General features: G+C 35.4%; 1 protein-coding gene across 2 annotated transcripts in view; it reads right to left on the bottom strand.

Moving 5' to 3' along the window:
* KIT (KIT proto-oncogene, receptor tyrosine kinase) overlaps positions 1-26054 on the bottom strand; it is an 82274-nt gene that overhangs the window by 20395 nt on the left and 35825 nt on the right. For both annotated transcript variants that reach the window (XM_031943493.1, XM_012552257.3), the window contains exons 2-7: positions 24777-25049; positions 21317-21598; positions 20034-20170; positions 15660-15822; positions 10836-11025; positions 10111-10226 (exon numbers count right to left, since the gene is read on the bottom strand). In XM_031943493.1, the coding sequence (XP_031799353.1) occupies positions 10111-10226; positions 10836-11025; positions 15660-15822; positions 20034-20170; positions 21317-21598; positions 24777-25049 (1161 nt within the window). The remainder of the gene's footprint in view (positions 1-10110; positions 10227-10835; positions 11026-15659; positions 15823-20033; positions 20171-21316; positions 21599-24776; positions 25050-26054) is intronic.

Raw genomic sequence — 26054 nt, 5'->3', positions numbered from 1 at the left:
GCATGCATCCATCTGGCAAGTTTCATTTAATTATCCCAGCCAACAATGTAATTGGGCTAAAAGTAGGGCATGGTGCTAGCATACTGGAACCTGGGGAGCACATTACATTCCCTCCTGTTTGGGGTATGGCTGCTCCAGCTCCAGTCCCATCCCAAGTGGCATCATTCATGTCCCCAAGAAAGACCAGCATAATGGTGGGGAATATAAGTGCCCAGTATGGACTGGGCTGTGGATGGAAAACTATAATGAAAAAAATGTCTCACATAATCAGAATGAACCAAGGATAAAGTCTTTAAAAATGAAAAGCTAAGTTTCTCTGCAGACCATAAGTCTTCTCTCAAGGCATTATAACCCATTAAATATGCATTTCTTTTTTAAAGACATCTGATCTATATTGGACTGCTTGCCATGTAGGGGAGGAGGTGGGAGAAAAATTGGAACACAAGGTTTTGCAAGGGTTAATGTTGAAAATTATATCCATGCATGTGTTTTGAAAAATAAAAAGCTTCAATAAAGAAAAAAATGTTATCAAAATGAAAAAATAAAAATAAAGACACATGACCATTTGAAAGACTACCGAGATCTGATTTCCCAAGTATTCTCTAATGTGCAGGGGTACAAGAGGCACTTTAATTCTAACAAGGATAAAGAGAGTTGGAAAGAGACAAGTTGTTTAAGTCACTCCTTGAAAGCAGGGACTGTTTCAATTGTTGTCTTTGTTTTCCAGCAGACAGGAAATATATTTCATGTGTCCTTGCTGATTGATAGCTTTCCCATGCAAATAAATGTGGAAAATCAGGATATATTGCTCTCTTCAGCACTTGAAGACGATGTCATCCTACTGCCAATCAACTACCGATCAACTTTTGCAGGTATTTTTCAATATTCTCTTGATCAATAAATTAGTAATTAATGATAAATAAATCCCTTCTTAAACTACAAAACTGACCACATTATCATTAAGACCGATGCTATAAACATTTCTCTTGACTAAGAGGAAGAGATGGGATTCTGATAAATGTTCAGAGTACCAATATCTAACAAAGTATAGGAATAAACAGTTCTTAGGAATTAAAATTTTTTCTCAAATTTCAAAGGCATCTCCAATTCACTAGTAATAAGAAATACTAATCAAAGAGGATTGGAGGATATCTACTTTATTTTCAGTTCTTTTCTACTGCAAAAAGTTCTGCCATTTATATTTTGATATTTTTATTTCTGACTTTATTTCTATGTTTTGTCAAAAATGACTCACTGGGGTGTGGCAAAAATCACTGTGCTAGAAGGAACAATTAATACAATGAATTCAGAGGAATATGGGAAAACTTCTATCAACTGATACAGTGTAAAGTAAGCAGAACCCCAAATATACAGTAAACACACTAAACTTCTATCAACTGATGCAGTGTAAAGCAAGCAAAACTCAAAAACATATGTATACATTTATATATACACACACACATATACACATACACCAATTTCTATTAACTTTTGCTGTTTAAAGCAAGCAAAACCAAGAAAATACAACACCACAGTGACTACAACATTCAGCAGGAAGAATAAAAAATCCCAAATTTTACAATAACCAAACTTGGTCTGAGAGAAAAGATGAGAAAATCTCTTTTCTGTGAAGATATGAGGACTCTGAATGTAGAATACTGTATACACTATAAGGTCCAGTTGATGTTTTGATTGTTTTTTTTTTTTTTTTGACCACACCACTATTTTCTCATCTTTCTTAATTGTTTAAGACAATGATTAGATCAGTGGTGGAGATAGGATGGAAGAAGAGGGGCACATTTAGACATGACAATCATATAAAAATAATTAAATTAGAGCTAATCAACCAATAGGTCCCCGGAGGATCTGAAAGGGCTTTAGGTCACTAAGATCATCCTAACCATACACACAACCACTTTCTCTTAGCCAAAGCTGATGGGAGTACCACTTCTTACCTTAGCCAATCACTGATATATCAAAGATCCTTTACAAAAAAAAGGAGTTCAAAGAACACAGAATTATAGATTTCAAGTAGGAAGAGATCTCAACCTCAGCTTATTTTACAAATAAGGAATCTGAGGGCAACAAAGTGATTTCACCCAGGATCACATAAATAGTAGAGAGAAGGATTTACAACTAACCATACTCTTTTGAATCTGGTCTCGAAATAATAATTAAAAAAAAAAAAACTGTCATTATTACTTGAACTTCAATTCACTCAATTAGTAAAAATTGACAGTGCTCAGGATCAGACAAAGAATATAGTTATTAAAAATAACTTATTTTTAGAAAAATTAGTTTGGGAAATCGTTCTTTCTATACATTGTAAATTAGAATGACAATTTACCTTCAAATTCCAGTAAATGATTTTTTAAATTCATGCAAAAATATACCTCAAACCTTAATTCATTTCCTGAGTAGCAGCAAGGGTGCTTCCCAGAATTCAGGTCATCTTTAAAATAAAAAAAGCATCACCTCCTAATTGAGGTGACTGTCTAATAGGAGCTGAAGAAGCTCCTCTAGTCCCCAGGTGAAATGGAAGATGGATGTGGTTACATGGGACAAGATGTCCCCAGAGTGCCACAGGGAGGTATTTGTGATACCAAAGTAGCTGAGATGGGCACAGACTGGCAAATTTCCGACAGACACAATATCATGCAATTACTGACGTGGCCAATGGGCATGAACTTGTAATGAAAAAGTCATTAGTTGGCGATTCCCCTCCCACCCTCAGGAAAGGAAGTTGTGATGTGAAATACTCAAAACCAGAGTATATGTTACACACTTGATGATCTTATACCAAAACTTCTACTTAAATTTCAACTAGACACCTCTGTGAATGGTGCAGGGGAAGGAGTTTTAAAAAGAAAGTCTGGGTTCTGATTCCTGCCTTACCACTTGAATATATGAAATGTGTAAAGTGCTATGTTTAATCTATATCAGTTTATTTTTCTTGGGAGGAGAAGGAATAGGTAAAGAAGGGAGGGAGGAAAATTTGGGACATAAAAGTCTTATACTGAAAAATATCTTTTTGTGTATTTAGAAAAATGAAATACTATTATTGAGGGAAAAAAGAAATTTACAAAGTGCTGACTAGTCATAAAGCAGCATTAAGTATTAAGCATTCAGATTCTCACAGAGGATATATTCTCATAGGGGAAAACCACCCATGAAGAGATTTTAGGTCAGACAGAAAGGCCCCGTGGTCTTTAAGAGGGCAAAGACATTGCAGACAGTAATGCATCATCTTTAATGTTATTTTCTACTGATAAAAGCACATCATGAACCATTTAACACTCCAGAATTTTTAAGAACTTTCTTTTCCAAACAGGATGGGTTACTAAGGTCAAATCACCACCAGAACCACCATCGCCATCACCTCCCTTCCAATCCTAGGTTTTGAATGACTATAAGACTATAAGAATTTAAGCAGTCATTTGTTGTCAGATAAAACACTGATTTTTCTGGGTCTCACTCAGTTTCTGTAAAATTAAGGGGGAAAGGGGATTGGAAGAGGTCATCCTTACACTCTCTTCTAGCACTAGAATTCTTGTAGATGGCCAACTGCTTCGAAATGCTCTTTTATTTTCTTGTCACTTCTGTGGTTATCCCAGTAATTACAGGAGCTGCTTGCGCCACTTCAGTCTCAATGGCGAGTTCTCCAAACACTCCCAGACTCATATCTGAATCTCAGGCTCTTTGCCAAAGGGATAATAAGGATGGCTGGTGGACAGACTGAAATCTTATACATGACTTTCTACAGTATCAAAGAACTGGATGATCAATTGCTGGGAAAGCTGAATAAACTTTAGTAGACGAAGGAAGGGAATGCTATTATGAGGTAAATTGGTAAAACATTGATAAAGGATGAAATAAGCAGAAACTAAAAAACACTACACACAATTACTATAAGGATGTCAAATCACAAGACGACTAAAAGTCAAAAACTATTAAGAAAAACCAAAAACAATGAAACACAATCCCTTCTCTCAGCAAAGAAATAGGACAGATTACATCGATTGTCAGACAGTCAGCATTACTCAATGTTTTTGCTGAAATTTTATTACAAGAAGGGAAAGGAAGTGTGCACTCTTTGAAGGGAGGAGTAATATTTCCAAAAATTTCTAGTGAAATTGAAATGAAAAGGGCACCTTTGACTAGGCTTAAAATAAGTCATAGGTCTATTTTACTTATGGGTCTATAGATGTCTTGCAGTGAATGAATGGGGACCTCTATTAGGAGGTCTTAACCTAGAGCTAGAAAGGGAAGGGGACAGGGTCATCCCTAAACTTGAAGTTTTTAAAAAATATTTTAATAAGTATATTTCAATATAATATTCTCAGTGCTAGGTCTAAATAATATTGTATACATTCTATAAGCAATAGAATTTGCATTTTTATAGAGGCATCTTTTGGATGAGTCACAAGGTAGCTCAAAGGATCTTGGAAAAAGAGATACAAATAAAATAAAATCCTCTATAATTCTATGTATTATACTTTATAAATTCTAAAACATCATTCTGAGAAGGGATCCCTGGGCATCATCAAATTGCTAAAGAATCTCTAATATAGAAAAGATTAAGAATGTTTGATTTGTACTTTGAACCATTCTTGGGGTAGTATTCACTAGGAAAGGAATATCTTCTCCCCTTAAATTATTTATACCACCCTTTACCTGGATTTACCTTTGGCAAAAACAAGCAAAAGCAGATCAGGTTTTGTGAGGGGTTTAAGGGGCATAGGAAATTTTCTCATCAAATGGCCTCATTCTAGGCAATTTATCGCTTTGGCTGCTTCAGTATACTTTATGATCTATAAATAATCACTAACACCAGACAGGATGTTAATTATATGGTGTAGTGATTCAGAAATAATACATTATTTAGCATTTCCTCAAATTGTTTCGAAAGCCTCTCTAACAGCTAGCCATAAACGGAACGAAATCAGTGGTTTTAGGAAACGTTAATTTAATACCATTTTGGAATCCACTCTAACTCAACATTTATGATGTCTTATGTGACCCCAAGGATGGGTGTACGGTTCATTAGTTCTCAATCTCTTCATCATCTTGCCCTACTTCCACTGTTAAAAAGAGTTTTAAGTATGAGAGAATGGGGTACTCCAAAAATGAAGAAATTCAATTATGACTTCAAAATAATGTAAAACTATGAATTTGCCCCATATAATTTAATTAAGGCTTTTAAATCCAAAGTGATCTGTGACCTCAAAATGGCATCAAGTAGAGACCAAAAGCACTATTCAGTCCTATTTCTTTAATAGTAGGAGCTCAGTTATATAGACCTTAAAAGTTATGAAGCACTTTCTTCACTATGATCTTGTAAACTAGATATTATAAGGGTTATTATCCAAATTTTATGGTGCAAATCAAAGCTTGGGAAAAATCTTAACTCAACTAAGCTCTTAAGTGCCAGAAGAGAAAAAATCATCTTAGCTTTTTAAGCCCAAAGGAATTCGCCAGACCTTACTATGTGTTCTTTTAAAGCAGGTGTTCTTACACCTGGGGTTTGTGTATAGATTAAAGGGGCCCATGAATTCAGGTGGAAAAATTAATCCTCAATTACTTCTGAAATTCAGGATTTCCTAATTATCTGAAATGTTATTTATCTGAATTATCTGAAAATGTTATTCTGAGAAGAGTTCCATAGACTTTGCCAGCCAATAGGGATCCATGACACAAAAATGGTCAAGAAACCCTATTTCAAGAAGGTTGCACATTCTCAAGGGGAACAGTCACTGAATTTTAAATGTTAGTTTTCAAAATGCTCAAAGTATAAATATGATTCAAAATATAAATGATACCAAGAGATAAATTCTAAACAAAATATTTTGTTTATGGAGGTAGCATTAAAACGTTAAAGCTGATTGAGCTATGAAAAAGGTAGAAATGAGCTTTTCATTCCATTCTCAGGACTAGATCAAAATGATGTTCTATATTTAGGAAGCAGAATTTGCATTTCTATAGAGGAAAATCAGGTATGGTAGGGAGAAGGCATTAATTCACCTAAGGGTCACTTTTTCCCTACCTGTAAAAAGGAGATGTAAATGGAATAAAATCATCTATAACAAAATCTGGGATGAAGTCACTTCCTTTAGAGCTTACTTTTTATAAGTGTATTGGCCCTTATGATGAAACTACAGGTAATTTCCAGGTGATCCAAGGCTAAGCCAGTGGGATGCAAGTCCTTGACAGGATCTTCCAAATTAGAAAGGCTTCAGCACCTAGAAAGCTTCTGAGAATTAGCCCAGGACGATCTGGCTTGTTAGCCAAGTCTAAAAGATAATGATTTCTTTTTTTCATGTCACAGCAGCTCCTAGATATTATCTACTAATTGAGGTAGCATGGCATAGTAAAAATAGCCACTGAACTTAAGAGTCAAGCAAAGACCCAAGACCTCAGAGCATTATTAAGCTGGGCAACACTGGGTATGCCATTTTACTAGCATGAAGTCCAGTTCCCTCAGGAACCAGGAACAAAGGAAAATGTGCATTTCAAACTTTAAAGTGCTCTGAATCAGCTATTTTGAAAGATAATGTCATAGTTCAAAGCATGTTGGGTCTTGAAGTCAATGCAAAGTCTGAATTCTGTCAATTACCTAACAAAGACTTACAAACCAAACCTTGGCTGGAGGGCTGACACATTTTGCTAATAACTAAGCAAATTCAAGAGAGCCTGAATTTTGAGCACAAAGGGGCAATCTGGTCCATCTAATAAAACTTGCTAATTTTATAAATGACAAAGCCAAAGTCCAAAGAACAGATTTCATTTAAAGCTAATAAAGGATTTTTAAAGCTTCCTCAAAAACTTATATATGGCTTCCCAGACATAAATTGGATTTTCAAGAATCCAACCACTAGTCCAAATTAGATTTACCTGTAAGAAATCTAGTGAAAGTAGAAAATGACTATGCACTCAACACCAAATATTAGGAGTTTAGAGTTCAACATAAATGTTGCCATTTAATCATCATCATTTAAAAAGTGGGCTTTTCTCTTTAGAGTAGCAAAGAAGGGAGGGGAGTGCAGGATGGCCAATTTTGGCTATCATAATGATGTTAGCAATTTCAGATTCTTTTATTCTGAAAAACAAATGGAAAAGGCAAGGAGATGCTGATTAGTGGGGAATAGGTAAATGAAATGTGGTTGAGAGGAGAAAAGGAATCTGATTGATATGAAACACTTCAAACTGAAGCAAGGTGAACAAAAAAAAAAAAATGATACATACAATATCTATACCAACACAATTGGAAGTAAACCACCAACGAAAAAATCCTCCAAACTAGTGACCCTGTAATGATAATAGTTAAGGTTGGCCATCATGCGTTTTCTTCCCTTCTTTTCAGAAAGGGAGACCTGGAGGTGTGGAATATGGCATATACTATCACTATTGGTTGATGTGATGATTTTAACAAACTGCTTTTTCTCTTAATTTTTGTTGCAAGGTGATAGTTCTCTGGAGAAGGGAAAGATAGAGGAAGCTATTTAAAAAGTAATATTTTATAAAAACCAGAAATAAGTCATTTTTTTAAATTTACATTTTTTAAAAAATATCAACACATTTTCTCTCTCCCCTCCCCATTACTAGGACCCTGGAGACAACTGACTTGATCCTTCTGTTAATCAGTCTTCTCTTGCATAAAAAAAATTAAGTGTAAATAATCATTTTTCCAACCCTTTAAAGCAATATGATTGCTTTAACTGGGCTCCTTTATACTTAAACTTTAAACTAAATGTAACAATAATTATTCTTCTTGATTAATATATTCAGATGAAAACCATGAGACTGGACAAAAACGTCTGAAGTTAAAAAAAAAAAAAAAAAGCCTCATCTCTAAGGCAATGTTCTTAACTCAAGTAAAAATATCTTTCCAATTAAAAAACAAAACACTTTACATACTTTGTAAAAGAACTGGGAAACATTCCAGGATGGAGAAAGTTCTCAATTTCCTACAGTACTGATACTTCTAGGAACAAAACTCAGCTCTTGAATACTACAGCTCTGGACAATGCTCAGGTTCAGTGTTCTTCTCAAATCGGAATCAGAAAGTTAATGGGTTCTCAGTCTGTGTGGGAGCTGACACCTTGAAAGGAATTTCTCTTCTACTTCCCCTGATAACAGCTTTTATTCTTGTTCTTCCAAGTTCCTCATTGGTTTTAGTTGCAGTCTGCCGACATCCACAATAAGCCTTGTCATTTCCTACTCTGTTAACATTCATTTTCAATTCTTAGAGGCTGGTCAAAAGTCCTACATCTTACAACCTTACACAGTAATGCAAAGGAGTTTGGGTTTGAAGGAGATAGGCTTGTTTCTTGGAAAACTGTGGGATTATTTCGGAAGCTTTGCAGTTTCCTATTGGCAATCTAGTCCAGGGCTTCTTACACTCTTTCCACTTATGATTCTACTCTTCTTGTTCAAGGCATTTTTATGTGATTCCGGGTTATAGGTATATAAAATAGGTATACAACTCAAACATTTACTGATAATAAATCATAATTTCACGACCACCACATTCAGTTAGAAGACCCCATATGGGGCTGTGACCCACAGCTTTGATCTAGCCTGTTCTCCTATTTCTGTTTATTTCCTGTTCTCTATTTGTGCCATCTGTCCCAAGAAGGGGGATAAATCAATTTCGTGACCACCACCTTCAGTTATAAGACCCCATATGGGGTTGGGATCCAGTGTACCAAGCTTTGATCTAGCCCGTTCTCCTATTCCTGTTTATTTCCTGTTGTCCATTTGTACCATCTGTCCCAAGAAAGAAGGCTGATGAATAAAGCCCTGGGAACTGTCCATCCAAACACAAGTGCTGGTCTGGCTACAGATACTTTTCATCCATCTATCTTTCCAGCTCTTTTGGGTGGGTACCAAGCCCTTTTCTATTGAACCAGGATAATGTCATTAACACAGAGAACACATGAACAACTTTATTAAGTCTACCATCTTCTTCTTGGACTTTGTAATGTGTCTTTTTCATCACAGTAGCCAAGACCTTTGGCTCTCAGTTCCTTATTTTATATCTCACACTAATGTTTATGATAAAGGAAGTCATTGAATATCAGGTTTATTTCAGATATAAAGGAATATCAGGGTTCTTTCAGATATAAAGGAATATCAGAGTTCTTTAAGATATAAGGGAATGTCAGGATTATTTCAGATATAAAGGAATGTCAGAGTTATTTCAGATATAAAGGAATATCAGGGTTCTTTCAGATATAAGGGAATGTCAGGATTATTTCAGATATAAGGGAACATCAGGGTTATTTCAGATATAAAGGAATATCAGTGTTCTTTCAGATATAAGGGAATGTCAGGATTATTTTAGATATAAAGGAATATCAGGGTTCTTTCAGATATAAAGAAGGTATGCAGGTATGAAAAGGATAATCTCCATTGGTATGAGAAGGAACCAAACTGATAACCAAGATGCTTGATACCTCAAGGATTAAAGTGAGGTTATAAAACCCCAAACAGACAAAGATTTGGCAACCAAAACCAAAGCTTTCACACACAGGCTTTCAAAAACAAAGTCTAGAGGCTTTTAGATTTCTTGACTAGAATTGTATGTGCAGAATCTCCACAAAGAACTCCAATGACATAAACTCCTCCTATCCCAGAATGACTTAAGGAGTCAAAGACATTAAGAGGTTAAGTTACTAGCCCAGGGCAGAACTGAATCAATGACCAACAATCCTCCATCCATTATCCCATTTACCTTACAGAAGGTTACATCAAAATGTCAGACTGAAATAGATATTATTTAAAGGGTAAAGAAGTTAACTTCAACTTCTTTCTCAATCTCTGAATTTCCCATTTTAAATAACAATACATGACTTTTTTTTTCCCTACACACAGTAAAGTTATCTTAAGGGGAAATAATAGCAAGCCAACTTGGAAGAACACTTCCAAGGTCACCCGGTAATAAGCAGCAGCAGCAAAAGATGAACTCCCAGGTGCTGGGTTCTCGCCACCAGTCCACCCTATTTTTCTACTGGTCACATATTTACAGAACACCCTATTCTATTCTTCACCTGTTACAAAGACAAATCCCTTAGGAAAAAAAATTACAAAGAACCAAGGTGTTTTACTTACTCTTTACATAAACATTAAATGTTACAGAAGCGCTGACATCCTCATTAGACACTGAAAAAGTGTAAGGACCTCCTTCAGTTCCCTTTAATCTGTTAAGGTGAAGCTCACTTATATACCTACAAAAATAAATAAAAATAAATGGTCACAGACCTGGGGAATCATGCATTTTTCATTATCTCCGATTGGAAACATGCCATTTTAGTCACCTGGAGAAAATACTCAAAGAATGTTGAGAGAGGGTTCTCACAGCTTGGGATGATGAATTCTATCATATGGGATTTTATACTTCTGATCTTGAAATCAGACAAAACCCTGGGAAAGTCAATTTTGTACATCAGAGGTATATCAAATTTTTGTGGGCATGGCTAGAATAAATTTCTAAAATCAAAAGTATAGGGGGACAAGGCACAAAAAGCTTAAATGATTTCCTAAATTTTAAGTGATTTTATAGACATAATATATGTATACTTACATAATATATGTATATAAAATCCACATAAAATATATTTGCATATCCACATACACACATATGATAAAGTCATATATGGATATATAAAATTCATAATTTATGCCTTGCTCATATATCTTTGCATGAATGAATGGGAAAGCTTTGTCATGTTGTAAATACAGACAACATCCTTTAAGAACCAAAGATCAAAGAACATTACAAGATTTGTCTCAAATGTTTCAAGTCCCAAGTATCAGATCTGCCATCTTTGCTTTACCTGATAGTACTCAGACTTCCCGGCTTGGTATAATCATCCCATTTGTCACTCACTGTTCCATTCATATATATCCACTGAAGTTGTTCAGGTTTGGGAAATGCTTCATATTCAACCACTAAGTCTATGTTTTCTCCATCATTTATAAAAATTGTGGTATTCGTCTTGGGGAAAATGTTAATGAATCCTTTTTCTAATAATAACAGAGAAAAAGCCAAGGGGAAAAAGTTAACAATGGCATTTCCCAAAGCCTTCATTTATCAGACAGAATTCTTACTCTAAATGGATTAAATACAATATTAAAAGATTAAATATAGAATAAATTCATTTGTAGTATGGAAATGAAGTCAAAGCACTTCATCCATTCATCGAATAATTATTAAAATTCTATTTTGGACAAAATATTGTATAAGTTGCTTGGTATACAGATATCCCATTAAAGAAATGTAAGGAAAAAAAGAAACCCATAATTACACATACAAAATTTATGAGTGCATGCTTCACCAAGGAGCTTTCTTAATGTCATATAACCAAAAAAATCATGTTACCTTTGGCCCATCAAGATCACAATTAAGTGAGTTACTTGGATAAGAACCAAAATGACAATAGAGAACACCAATTATAATTATGTTAAGTCACCAATGTCTGGAAAAAATGTACTAAAAGGGAAGGGAGGGGTTCAGAAGGGGACACTGAAAAATTTTCATTATCCTATTAATATACACATTTTAGAAAACAAACTGTAAATAACTAGGTTTGCAGTTCCATATTCAAGAATTTTTTTTAAATTTCCAAATATACTGAGCTGAGAGGTGTCAAATACATAGCACTTTTGGGGAGGGGGGATATTTTACTGTATTTGAAATTTGCCGTTATACACAACATACAGTGTTTATGTACAAAACTCAATTTACAAATTGAATCCAGAGAACCTTAAATTTCTACTTCCTATTATTTAAATACTGTTATTTATGATGTGAAGTTCAACAAATATGCACTTTTAAGGTTTGTCTTAAGATTTATTCGTTTAAAAATACTCGTCAGTTTTCACTTTATCTCATTAAAGAAATGAAAGTTGTTGGTGAACTTTTTCACTCCCCTCCACTTTTCTTTTTAAAAAAATATTTATACTATGGATAGCTCTTTTATATATTGATAAATAAAGGTAGTGAAAGAGCAAATATTATCAATAAATAGCAAAATTTCATAGGAAATTGTTTCTTTCCTAATATAGCTAACTTCTTCACCCATATAAATTTTGTGGAAATTAAAGAACAAAAACAAAACAACAACAACAAAAAAACTCTATGTACTATTTAGACCTTTTATAAATTGATTTTTGAACAGTCGGCTCCTAATAAATCATCTAGATGCTTCCCTTTACTTCCCAGTTTTCATCATAAACTACTGTGGAAGCTACAAAGGAGTTGAAAACATTCTAGTCAACTACTGGACAATGACTTCCTAAATTAATTTAGGTTTAATTTCTAAAGTAACAATACTCTCTTGAATATGGCTAATTCCTCAGGTTCTCAAGCTCATAACTCAAAGTGCTACTTGGCAAAATGTCCAGAAATGTTTGCCAAAAAATATTTGCATTTAAAAGATTTCTCTCAGGTTCTCTCTCTGTGTTACAGCCTTATCTTAAATCCCCTGTGGTTTTTTCCCCCTGCTATCTTTTTTTTCACATGCTCAGTGTAATTTTTTTGTCCAGTAGCTACATCACATCTCTTGCCCAGGAAATGAAAATATTAACAGGAATACATGATTCCTTATGGTCTGCCATTATAAAGATACATACCCTAGGATCTCTGGATTGAGAATTAGATGATATCATTTTCATACCCAGCTAATTAAGTGATTGACGACTTTCCTCCTTTTCCAACCCAGAGCTCCCTTTGCCCCAACCACACCCCACCAAAAACCACCCACCAAACATACAAACCCAGATCAGGTTTCAAAGCGGCTCTTCCAGTTATACATCATTGTATTCTTGGAAATAGATGAATGGATTAGGGGAAAAAAAATCCGATTACATACCAAGATGCGCTTATAACAGTTTTACTAATTGCTTTCTGAGGCTGATATCATATCAACATGCTCCCTAATCAACTTAGCTAATTAGCACTTATGGAGTTTAATATTTAAAAAGCATGGCCTTCTATTCAAATTAATAAAAGGGCTTGCAATCGCATTTGGGGCCAAAAGAGTCTCCCGTCTCTGTATCCTGGCACCATAATTGTTAGCAAAGTATCTCTTCCATGTTCAATCGGATGAAGTATTTTCCATTATGACACTGGAAGAGATGCCAAACTATAAAACAGCAATTGAACTAGAAAGTGCACAAATCTCCAAAACACTGTTAGAGAAAACATTTGTGGAATAAACTTAAAAATGAAAATCAAAGGAAACCCAAGACCACATCCAATGGGGGACTACTACTCTCCACAAAGTAGTGATGGAGGCAGGGATGCTGAAACAAGGTGGCTATTACACATTTTTCACTGCTATAAAAAATGTCACAGAAAAGGAAATCCCTTCTATCAGTGTTGGTTGTTACTTTCTCTACAATTAAAGAATTGCTAGAACCTTAAAGGGCTGGTTAAGCCCAAGATCTCATAGCCTTTTTTCCATGATAAGAGTTAGAACATGAATTTTCCTCATAGTGAAAATGACAGAAAAGTTTAGGATTTTAGAGGGATTGTTGCTATTTTAAACTACTTTATGCCTTTCTCATTGAGGTGAATTATGTGAAACATCATTCACCTAACACTAAAATATCAGTTACCTGCAAATATTCATGCAGAAGGACTGGCTGGTCTTAACACCTCACCTACATGTAAAAAGCATAAAGATGATTTCAGCTAAAGCTTGTAGGGAAGATGGAGGAAAGTAGTAGTAATACCAGTAATTAACAATTTTAAGCTGAATTGTGTTTCTTATTTTCTCTTCACTAGTTCCCTCTACACTCTTTAAGAGCAGTGACTGATTTCCCAATGGCTTTTCCACCAAAGAAAAGAAATGCAAGGTATCAGTCTAGAAGCTGAAAGTGATCCAATAATATGATCTAACTTGATGGAGAAAGGGGTTGGTGGGTGGGAAGATGTTTGAGCAAAGAATCCAGTATCATAGAGCTAAAGACAGATCTCTGCTAATTAGAAGAGAATATTAAAGAGAATCCAACTGCCTTGTTTCATGGAGGAGGAAAGAGATCCAGAGATTAATTACTACCCAAATCACATTGCTAGTGATGAGATGAGAACTAATTTTTCTGATTGTGCAAGTCTATTCTCTTTCCACTACAGACCAGAGTAAATAGGAGCTGAATGAGTTCATGACAAAGTAAGATAGGAGGCCAATTTCACCATGTAACTTATTTCCCGAAATTCTAAGAAGTCTTTAAATGTATTTCTTTATGTTTCTAACTCATCCTGGGCAGCTAGGTGGCTCAATGGATAAAGCTCAGGACCTGGAGTCAGGAGTCTCACTTACTAGCTGTGTGTGTGATCCTGGGCAAGTCACTTAAAACTAGTTTGCCTCAGTTTCCCCATCTGTAAAATGAGCCAGAGAAGAGAAATGGCAAAACCATTCCAGTATCCTTGCCACAGAAACCCCAAATGGGATCAGACAACTGAAAAGAATGAACACATCCTATGTGTTACCATTGCTTAAGTAGACCACACATCCAAACTGAAGATGACAAGAGCCTTGAAAACCTATATGGCATTTCCAAGTTTAAGAAATCAGGGCTTTTTCCCAAATTAAATATGCTTCATAAAATCATTAGCAACAACTTATATTCTGTATAGTAGATAAGGGTAATTTTAAACCCAGCCACTGTCCTAGAGATTGATGTTAAAAGGTAAGAGAGAAAAATCTAAAAATACTAGACAATATCGAGAGGCAGCGTGGTTTAGCTAAGAGAGCTAGATATCTGTCAGGAAGTCCTTCCTCTGAAAAATACTAGCAGTGCAAATGTGGTTAAATCACTTAACCTTTCCGTGTCCTAGGGAAAGCAAGTTAGAAATGTGCTATCCATCTGCATTCGTTGTAAACTCACAGGTCCAATTTCCTCCTGACTCTAGCCCTCCACCCTCAGACATCCCCAAAACTATCCTCCACCACTTTGAGATCCTTAGTTTCAATTATTGTTCTACCCTCTTCAAACTTAGGAGATCTCCTAGAAACATTAATCTATCACAGTGATGTCAGACAAATAGTGAGCCACACATTGATTTAGAAAACCATATGTCAACATTATCTATGTTCAACTGTATATTCATTTTGTTAAATACATTTCAATTATATTTTCCCAATTAATTCTGGTCTTCAAAGTATCAGTCTTCCTGAGAGTTCTGGAGGCAAGCTACAGCTACAATGTTAATACATTTAATAAAAAGTGTTGATGCTCATAAGGGTGGGGAAAACAGAAAAGATTAATGATCAAGATTTATTACATTAGGTTTTTCCAGTAGAGAAATTCTCTTCCTTTTTTCTCAAAGCAGAGCAAGATTTTTCTAAACTGCAAGCTTAAGTTTACGTTGGCAAACTGGGTTGAGACTTGTATGAGGAAAAAAATTAATAAATAAAGAAAAAACCCACAAATCTCACCTGAAACAACCTTATTAATGTCTTCACACACCCTCTTAAAAATTTTTAAAAGGCATAATTTGGTCTCTGTGTTACAAAAATATGGCAGGCCCATAATGTCTATTACAAAGAAAAAGCTCAACATTTCATTACAGTGAAGAAGAAAAAAAGTACCCATCACCCAATTTCATTTCCAACCAAGACAATAATTTATATATTCCCACACAAGATATTTACCTACTACTTTTAAGGTTGCCGTGACATTTGCAGGTGCATAAGTATTATTGGCAAAACACATGAAGATTCCAGAATCATTAACTCTTACTGAACCGATTCTCAATATGTGCTGACGTTCGTAAGCGTAATCACCAAAATGCCAGCTTTGAGTATTGGTGCTGATCTGTGGGTTACAGGAGAGACGAAAGGGGAAAAAAAAAAATCAAAGATTAACATCTAAAAGAGATGCAAAATCTTTCTCAGATAAATTAAAAATAGCAGCAATTAACTTCATCGTATTAATATTCATGTCCTACGTTGCTTAAGAAGGAATAATAAGGCATCATGACAAATCTGTCACTGGAACCTCTCTTCATATTACAATACCATATTGAAAGTATGTCATTATAGGGAAAAGAAAAGAAAATGCGCGTGAATACATTTCTTACAAATAAATATGGAATCCAAAACTCCAAATGCCACAAAGATCCAATTTATAGCCTTCACAAGAGGGACTCAGTCCTCTACGGAATATGAAAGAGATCCATGGCTATCTTCTGCAATGGAATGGAGACTCCATGCGGGCAAGTTACCTTTGCATCCTAAAGCACCTGGTCGGCACAGTGTCGGATGCACACCTTGACAAATGCTAGTCGACTGCTTGATTGATAGGTTAATGCTAATAAAGCCTCTAAATTACATGGGTTAAGGAGGAGAATGACATATTCAAATAAAGTTAAGAGAAAGCTACAAAGGCATTCGGCTGGGTTTTCAATACCTCCCATTAAGTGATGTCTGCTCTGCTTTGAAATAACTGATAGCTCGAGTTCTTATTCAGCAGAAAATTACCCAAAGTTGGAGAATTCCCATGATACAAGTGAAAGTATGTTGGACCCTCCTAGTCTGGAGACCTAGATTTGACTCCAAATCAGAGGGGTGGCCATAGGTTAACCCCTCTCTTTCTGAATCTCAATAAAATGGTAGCAATATTTTCTTTTTTATTAAAGCTTTTTGTTTTCAAAACATACGCATGGATAATTTTTCAACATTAACCCTTGCAAAACCTTATATTCCAATTTTCCCTTCCCTTCCCCCAACTCCTCCCTTAGATGGGAAGTAATCCAGTATATGTTAAACTTGACAAAGATATATGCTAAATCCAATATATGTATGCAGTAATTACACAATAATCTTGGGTAGCAATATTTTCTACTCCATTGTTTATTTGTGACTGTTCTAAGAAAAATGTTGCAAATTTGAGGAACTACAGAAATGTGGATTTTTAAAAAATGTTTTATTTAACATGACATTACTACAATAGCTGCATTCACTAATAAGTATGGACTTTATTATTATTATTTTAAGATACACCAACCAGACAGGATAAGGCAATATCCCAATGAAAATTGGCTAAGGAGGATTAGCAGTGAAATAACCTTAGAGGTGCCTAACGGGCAGACATTGGGAAGATTCTTCATTTAAAAAGGGGGAAAAGGAGGGGCAGCTAGGTGGCTCAGTGGATAGAGCACTAGCCCTGAAGTCAGAAGGTCCTGAGTTCAAATTTGATCTCAGACACTTAACACTTCCTGGCTGTGTGACCCTGGGCAAATCAAACCTAATTGTCTCAGCAAAAATGAATAAATAGAAAAATAAATAAAAGGGGAAAAAATTAACACTAGCTATAATCCTTTTTCAAGTATAAGAAATTAAACTACTAAAATGTAATTTATGATTTGCATCAAGAATAAAATTAGTGCAGCTACAAATAAAGGAGCTAAGAATAGTTAATATAGATTTTCCCAAATCAAGAGACCCTTGTTTGGCCACTAACTACTGAGTAACCAGAGAAGTCCCTTTCCCTAAATGGGCCTCCTGTTTCTTATCTGTAAAATGAGCAAGTCGGGTTGGGGACCTTAAAGGTATCCCTTCTAACTCCATGATTCTGTGAAATCAGCCTTTGCCATACATATCATGGGGTAGAGTTTAGAATCACCGGCAGTAATCGACTACTGAGAATTCAGGCCTTAAAAACAAGGTTTGCAAGCGGAGATAGTAAGGTCGAGTGACATTTTCACATTAGCCTTTATCCAGTTCAGTGTTTGACAGACGTTTCCTGTGGCTAAGTTAATGTCACTGAGCAGAGAACAGAACAACTCTGGAGCTGCCTTCTGCTATCTACTTCTATTTCCTACAACAAGCAGCCCCAACCATTTCCATGATCGGTAAATTAAGTCATTCAGGGATATTCAAGAAGTCGTTGCTAGAAATAAATAATTCCTCTCTGTGGAGGATCTAAAAATTACTACCAGACCCAAACGTCATCGGGAAGGCCTGGTCTAAAGTAATTTTAAAAGGACAAATGAGAATAAACAATGTGATTTTCCAGGGTTACAACTCATTGGATTTTTTTTTTTCAACTCATTTGGAGTTTTTTTTAAAAACTCATTAATGAGTTTTAAATGACATCCAAGATTTCTTTGGTTAAAAAAGAATATGTGAATAATGTGAAATCCAATCAGATCAATTTGATTCCAAATTATTTATATAATCAAAAAGTTAAAACAACAACAACAACCTGCAAAGTCTATTGACTTTCCTATAGAGAAAAATATAAAAAATAAGAGGACTAAGATTACTCCTGAATGTGGTCACTCTCAATTGAGGAGCCACAATTAAGCAAAATGAAGCCAATAAATGATTTATAGGTGACCCTGGCACAAAGCCAGAAGCCCCATCTGCAAGTCACATACTGTCTGCATATGATTCAGTTTTTCTTTAACCCTTGCTGCTACAGATCAGGATTTCCCCAAAGAGCTCCCACTGCTAAGTGCTTATCAACCAGCACCAGTGGATTAATTGGGAATGGCATGCAGGGCTCTGGGGAAACAGCATTCAGAACAAATTTGCCAGAGGCAATTTGATTTGACCGGCTCAAAATGGCTAATTTTCTCTATACACAAAAGGCTAAAATACACATATAATTTCAATTTTTCCCCAGTTGAAGCAAGGGATTATAGAAAGCCAATTAATATGGGATTGTATTCCATAAGATTAGTAGAAAATCCATATATATGTTTTTGCTTGATTAAATTATATGATATGGAAACTAAACTTGCTTCCCCTGCTAATTCAAACCAATGCCACAGGCCATGGTTCACACCATCATCTTAGTCAATAGCAGGCTTCATTTAGCAAGGTATCATTACAAGTCTACATGAATACCATTATAATGACTTTGTATTGTGTTAATCACCATGGTTACCTGTCTGGTAAAGAGTTCTTAAAACAAGCATAAAACATCCTATGCATATAGTGCAAGGGGAGGGGGAAGGGACATGAAAAGATCTCTTTCCCTCCCTCTCCTTCTCTCTCCCTCTCTACTTTTCCCCTACTCACCCTTTATTTATTTTTTTTTAAGAATGCTTTGCTTACTTGGGCCATGAACAGTATAAATTTTGACAGTTAAAAAAGCTATAGCTGTGACATTATCCAGAAAATTCTTACAGGAAGAGTTTAAAGAAAGTGTTTATTAAAGACAAAGGAGATTTTAATGAATTTTAATGAAAGGGAACAAAATGAGCTGGTGTTAATAAGGTGTCTCCTAAAAAGAGACCTAGGTAACCTGACGTGCAGAAAGATTCCTAGAAAGATAATCAACCATTTTATTACTAGAGATTAAGTCAACTAAAAGGTTAGTTAATAGTGTTTGAGTACTAAGTACCCAGTTAAACAGCAGGAAAACCTCCAGCAAAATTACTAAGGAATATCTGGCAATTAAATATCAGTTGGTTCTTAATGGATGGACCATTCCTTACATAGGGGAACTGCAGGACAATTCTTTAACTATGGAAGAAGAAATTCGATACATCTCTTCCTATCACTTTAATAATAAAAATACAAATGAGATGAATAAGCAAATCTGCATAGTGATGACCATAACATCAAAATAATGAGTCATTTTACTTTAATCATTTCCCCCACAAATCTCACATCAAGTTCATCACGCGAGATACTCCTGACGTTCAGCTTTCACTCTCAAAGTTGCTTAAAAATATATATATATAATAATAAAAAATAAAAACTGGAGGATGCCATGTTTGTAGCTTTATAAATTTTTACACTTCTATTCTTTGGAAGGTAATGGGGGGAGGAGGAATGCTGAGACTAACAAAATAGCTCCATATTTCTGTTTTACTTATTTTGCCTAATCAGCTGAAAACATGTAGACAGACAGTAACATCCCTAGAATCTCTCATTTTAGAATTTCTTTTAGAAAAAACAAAATAAACATGAAGAAACTCACATTTTGGGGATGAAAGCCTGTATATATTTTTTAAATTCTCTTTAAAAAAGAAACCAAGACAGTGCAGCAGGCAAATATCATCATGAACGTACCCTGTTGTTCTCCGTTATCCACATGGACACCACGGTGCTAGCCACATCTTTAATGGTGCACACAATCTCAAAGCTCTCTCCCTCCCTGAGAAGGTGGTTCGTTTTGGACAAGCTGACTTCTGGCGGACTTTGAGGGGCTGTAAGAAAAGGGTGGATGTTTCAGTCAACAATTTCCTGGAAAGGATTGATTCCTCTGATAAAATTTCACCATTTAAATACCCTACATTTATTAAATCACGGGACAACCCATGTCCAAATTATAATTTTTATCACCACTTAGGAAACCATAAGCCAAATCATGTTAGGGCTTTATCACCTGTTTGTCTCAACTCTTTTTCTGAAGATTTCAACAGTCAAAATATTATGTCAAATAATGTCATTAATATTGGTTTGGAAAGTTTAGGAATATATCTGGAAACAGTCTTTTAAAAAAATATGTTTAGAAGCTAACTCAAGTTTGGAAAAGACCTAATCTTTAGTACCAGATAACTGTTAGGGTACTCCAAGTTCATGGACTGGTATGATTAAGCTCTTTTAATCAAACAAAAGACATCCCTCCCCCCCACACACATGTGCTTTCTGAGACAATGCTTTGCTTCCTTTTGATTTTAAATTATTTAAGAATATTACACCTTCCAGCATGATCTTGTATCTCCAAGAAGGAGGATACCATTTGGTGCTTCTTGGTTTAACTGTTATCCAATAAAGAAGTGCTTTTCAGAACTGGATTTCAGGAGTGCTGAAAGACATCTCTAGAGTTTTGTTATTTAGTGTTTTTTGGGAGGAAAGGCAATTTATTTATGTCACTAATTTATTACCTCTTCCCCCCAAAGATCATTTGAATGGATGTCACCAAAGGGGTTCATATCTTTCAAATCAACCTGCTTTATAAAGTCTGATTCAAAATTAAAAATAACAATCTTTTATAAGCTTGGACATATTTAAGCACTAGACAAATTGTTTAAGTAAATAAAATGTTAAAAATAAATTCTGACCCAAATACTCCATTGAACTTCGAATTACTCCCCTATTGCTGATTAAACAGATTTTTAATAGCATGATGAGTAATATAAACTTCCACTAAAGTGGAGTTGAGTAAACTCTTGAATTTTTTTCCAGCTCAAAAAACTTGTCTGATTCCATGACCATCCTCCTAATCCAGATTAAAGTGAACTTCCCTCCTCTGTTACTTAGGGCCAGTTTTATAACCGGCGATATTCTACAAGGTTAAAACTCTAGCCCCGAGACATCCTCCAGCTCCCACAGTTGAGGGCTCCATTTACCTGGTCTCACTTTCAAGGTCAATCTTTCAGACAGCTTCAACTGCCCATGGAGGTAGGCAGAGCACTGGACGCAGATCTTATTGTGACTTCTCTTCACATTTTTAATCACGATGCCTTTCTGGATGTCAGGAATAAGGATCATGTCTTTGGGAGGTGGCTTTCCGTCACATAATCTCAAGGTAAAATCGGACACCTCCGGGTCTGTTACAGTGCAATTGACTACAGCATCATTGCCTTCTTTTCCATAGAGAAGAGGATCCAAAAGGAAGGGAATTTTGGGATCTATAAAAAATCAAGAAACAAGGAAAAAAATCATCAGAGGAATTACAAGTTTGGATTTTAATATTCCCTATATAAGGGCCCCTGAGTTCAAACCTCTCAGTTTATAGATGAGCAAACTAAATTTAATGGTGGCCCAAAATCGCAAGGGTCATAACTGTCAGAAACAGAATTTGAACACAAGTATTAATGCACCAAAGTCCTATTCATCCTGATTCTCACTTTTCAGGCAGCAGAAAATGTATTAACTCAGTTTACATTCTGCCCTAATCCCAAAACCAAAGAATTGGGAAAATGAACATATCTATTTGAGATATTCCAATGTATCGCCATCCATATTATATTTCTCTATTCTTTTTCCCTATAGGGCAGCTTCTTTTCCTTTGAGTTTCTTGAAAATGGACTTTTTTCTTCTATTTGCAGGAAAGAAGGAAAAGTATAGTCTCATGAGAAAGGAGGAAAAGGCTCTGTCAAAATTCTTCCTTTCTTGACCATATCTCCTCCAGTTCTTTGATCTCCCAGAGTTTCCTGTTTGGGGCGGGGAAATGCATCTAGGATGGAGTTAATTCTAGAGTTTTATCTTCTTTACTTTGTCTCTAAATGCTAGAACATTTCAAGAGTAAATACTGAAATTCTGCATTTCCAAAGAAAGTATCAGCCCTGAACCACAATTTCTTTGTTTAGAAGAACCAGGCTCTTGGATATGTTTAAAAAAAAAAAACTTATTCTTTTTCCAATTGTTGCTGAATGGCTTATTAGTCAATCTGATTCTTTATAAGCCCACTTTGAGGTTTTCTTGGCAAAGATATAGGGACTGGTTTGCCATGTCCTTTTCCATCTCATTTCACAGATGAAGAAACTGAGGCAAAATGGGTGATATGACTTATTAGTAAATGATTGAGTCTGGATACGAACTCATGAAGAGGAAAGTCTCTGTGATTCCAAGCCCATTATACTATCCACTGTGCAATATAGGTGCCCACATTCTTCCCTCAACATCTGACCTTAAAAAGCAAAACAAAACACCTTTTGTCATGTCAGCTATGTATATGAAATGGATTTATTCTATATACCAAGACACATCATTGTACCCAACCATAAAGCTGAATGTATTAATTAAATATTTAAATATCAGCTAATTTTGTATGGCTTTGCATCTGTTTTACATTAACCAACTTAAGTTGCACATAAAATTATCCATGGATGGATAGATGAAAGAGATAAAAATAACAAATCTGAAACAAGCCAGCAAATAGTTCCCAAAAGCGAGAAACCCTTTGTCTTTTTTTTCTATCAGAATATCCTTTATTAAAACATTCATGCATAATTTCAGGATTCTTTAGTCTTTCAAAGTCTGATCTGATAGGAGAGAGAGATTAAATCACTCAAGCCCAAATACAGTGATTTATATAATTCCCTGATAAAAGCCCTGGCACAAATTAGGAAAGAAGCTTATCTGATGGAGAACACTTAGAAAATGTCTTCTCAAATGAGATGATTCTAGACTGTAAGATCCTCAAGGACATAGACTGCCCTTAATTTCCTGGACATCCCATCTTGTGTCACACGACAAATCTGACAAACATTTCTGAAGAAGAGCTAAATGTCACAGAAAATTGAAATTATTCCAGATAGTGGTGAGTTTAATAGGATTTTTTCCCCTTAACTAGAGGATATGTTTTCTGAAACTGTCTAGATTGGGATGGGAAAAGCTTTCAGGAAGTTAGTTTCAAGGATTTCTTAGTAAATACATTTGTTTATTCACATTAAACACCCTTGGTTAGCATGTTTTGTGCTCCCTTTCCCCCAATTCAAATACTTTAATTTTCTGATTTGCCAAACTTTGCAAATGCAAAAAGCTTCAGAAGAGGTTGTCACACTGAAAACTTTGGGAAAGAAAGTACTTATTTAATATTATATTCTTCTGACCTTCTAATGAAATAAGCTTTCTATACAATTACTCTCTAACATCAGATTTTAATTATGTTTTAGAAGAGAACATAAGTCTACTATAGTAATGAGCTTAAAAAACAATTATTCAAGTTTCAGGTATAGAAATAAATTTAAATGCTAGATGAGACCAAAGAAAAGCTCCATTTGATTTCACAAATGGCAACAGGTTAGCTAGGTAATACGGGCTACAGGTGAGTCCCATCCATCTAATCACGAACAAGGTCCTTCTGTCAATGGAACATCTTAGCAAATGTAGGATGTATACATTTACCTTTTAACCTTTACAAAGTCCCTTTGTACTTGTTTCTAGATCTACAAAACAGAGTCTACATATTCTGGGACAACTCATGAAACCTTTTGAGTACTTCATGAAATGTGAAATACACATTAACTATTTCCAGGGGGTCAAGATTCCTAAACAAATCAAATATTTATTCAACACTTAGACTGCACAAGGAAAAGTGTTTAATTTTACCATGGCCCAAAAAACACTCCCCTGCCTGTTCTGCTGACCAGTAAGCACCTCCTTTCCTAAACACAAATATCTGTATGAGTTTATGGGTAAATCAGAGCCACGTTGGATTTTGTTCAATGTTAAAATAGTTTTCTGGCAAGAAGGATCTAAGTCTTTTAAGTCTAGATTTAAGGGTCTAGACTGACATCACGGAATATGTCAGAGGATTTTTACCTTGATCATTAGATGAAAAAACTCACTGATGTTATTTGAGCATGTGAAAACTGCCACTTCTCAGAAAAAGTCTCCAGTCAGTTTCTGAAAGGTACATTTGTTTAAGCCTTTAAGGAACTAATGGTAGTCTTTTATAAAAAAAAAAGTGGTCATTTTCTAAGTGGAAAGATGAATATTTAAAGGGTAAATTTTATTTCTAAAAGGAATTTCATTTACAATCCAAGAAATATGTTTAACATGTTGGGAAAATCTGATTAAACATACAAGATCATCATCATCAACAATAACAGTGGACATTCACATACTATTTTCAGGGCTGCAAAGCACTTTATACACTAATAAAGGAGGTCTTTATTAATACTTCTAGATTGGGCTCTGGCCATGAGGAAGAAGCAGAAAAGGAAGAAAGTTTACAAAACGGATGAGTTGTGAGCTATGCTCCCTCTCAAAGCCAATGACCATTTCCTTAAGGGTTAAAGATTTCTGTACTCTCTCAGACTCAAACCCATAGATCTAGAAGAGGAAAGCCAACATATTTACCTTTAACGAATACATAAATGGAACTGCTCAAGCCTTTCTCATTGGTACATGTATATCTGCCTGTATCTTGGGCCTTCGCATTGGTCGTGACCCACGTTGTCGCATTTTTGCTCGATTCAAGATGGATGACATTCTCAAAAGTCCAGTTTACTGAGAGAGGATCAATACAGGACAACTTAATCTCACTTCCAGAATTCACTGTTAACTGGGATCCAGGTGGAAAGATGGATGGTGGAGAATAACTAGCTGGACTACTAGTAGGTTGAAGATAACCTGCAAAGAGAAAAAAATTTTAAATAATCATGGTCAAGAAAAATATGAACACAAGGTTTTGCCAAGAATGAATGTTGAAAATTACCTTTGCCTATATTTTGGAAAATAAAAGGCTATTATTAGAGAAAGAAAATTTTTTGAAAATCATGGTCAAATGGGGAATTTTTGACACTCCTGATTCCCATATCTTAGGAGTCTCCTCAAAATACAAAAATGAAAATTATCCTATGGGTTTATCATTAAACAGTTGGCTTTGTCTAAAGTTCTAATAAAGTACATTCAAAAAGATAACTTTCTTCTGCAAAAATAATGGAATGATGAGGGTCAGATAATATACAGGCCTGAGCTTGCTGAGTGCTAAGGGCTTTCTCCAGATTAAACACAACTGTAGGTGACTTTGGACCCACGCGCCATCATTGAGTATCTGACATGTTGAGGCTAGACTAGGTGGTGAGGGGGAGAGCCTGATTTTGCCAAAATACTCAGGATTTGGGGGTTTTTCCATAATTCCTCTTAATTCAAATTACTTCAGCAGGTAGGTACTTGGATGTTGTTACCATTACTATTAGTGATGATGAGCAGGGCCATCATGAACCAGAGATGAAAAAAAATAAATAAACCTCTTCAATAGGGTGGTAGGATACAGATTGCATTTACAAAAGGAGAAGATATATCCATGTTTGTAGGCAGAAAAAAAACTAACTAAGATGCTCCAAGTCGTTAAGACAACTCTGAGATACCACCATCTGTCAGACTGGCTAGAATGACAGGGAAAGATAATGCAGAATATTGGAGGGGATGTGGGAAAACAGGGATACTGATGCATTGTTGGTGGAGATGTGAACTGATCCAAGTAGCTGGAGAGCAATTTGGAACTTTCCTCAAAAAGCTAAAAAGGAGCACACTCTGATCCAGCAGTGTTACTACTGGCTTATATCCCAAAGAGATCCTAAAGAAGGAAAAGGGACCCACATTGCAAGAATGTTTGTGGCAGCCCTCTTTGTA

This window comes from Sarcophilus harrisii, chromosome 6 (assembly GCF_902635505.1).
Source record: "Sarcophilus harrisii chromosome 6, mSarHar1.11, whole genome shotgun sequence".
NCBI classification, from domain to species: Eukaryota; Metazoa; Chordata; class Mammalia; order Dasyuromorphia; family Dasyuridae; genus Sarcophilus; species Sarcophilus harrisii.
Note: the sequence above shows the minus strand (reverse complement) of the source record. Positions and strands in the feature narration are given on the sequence as shown.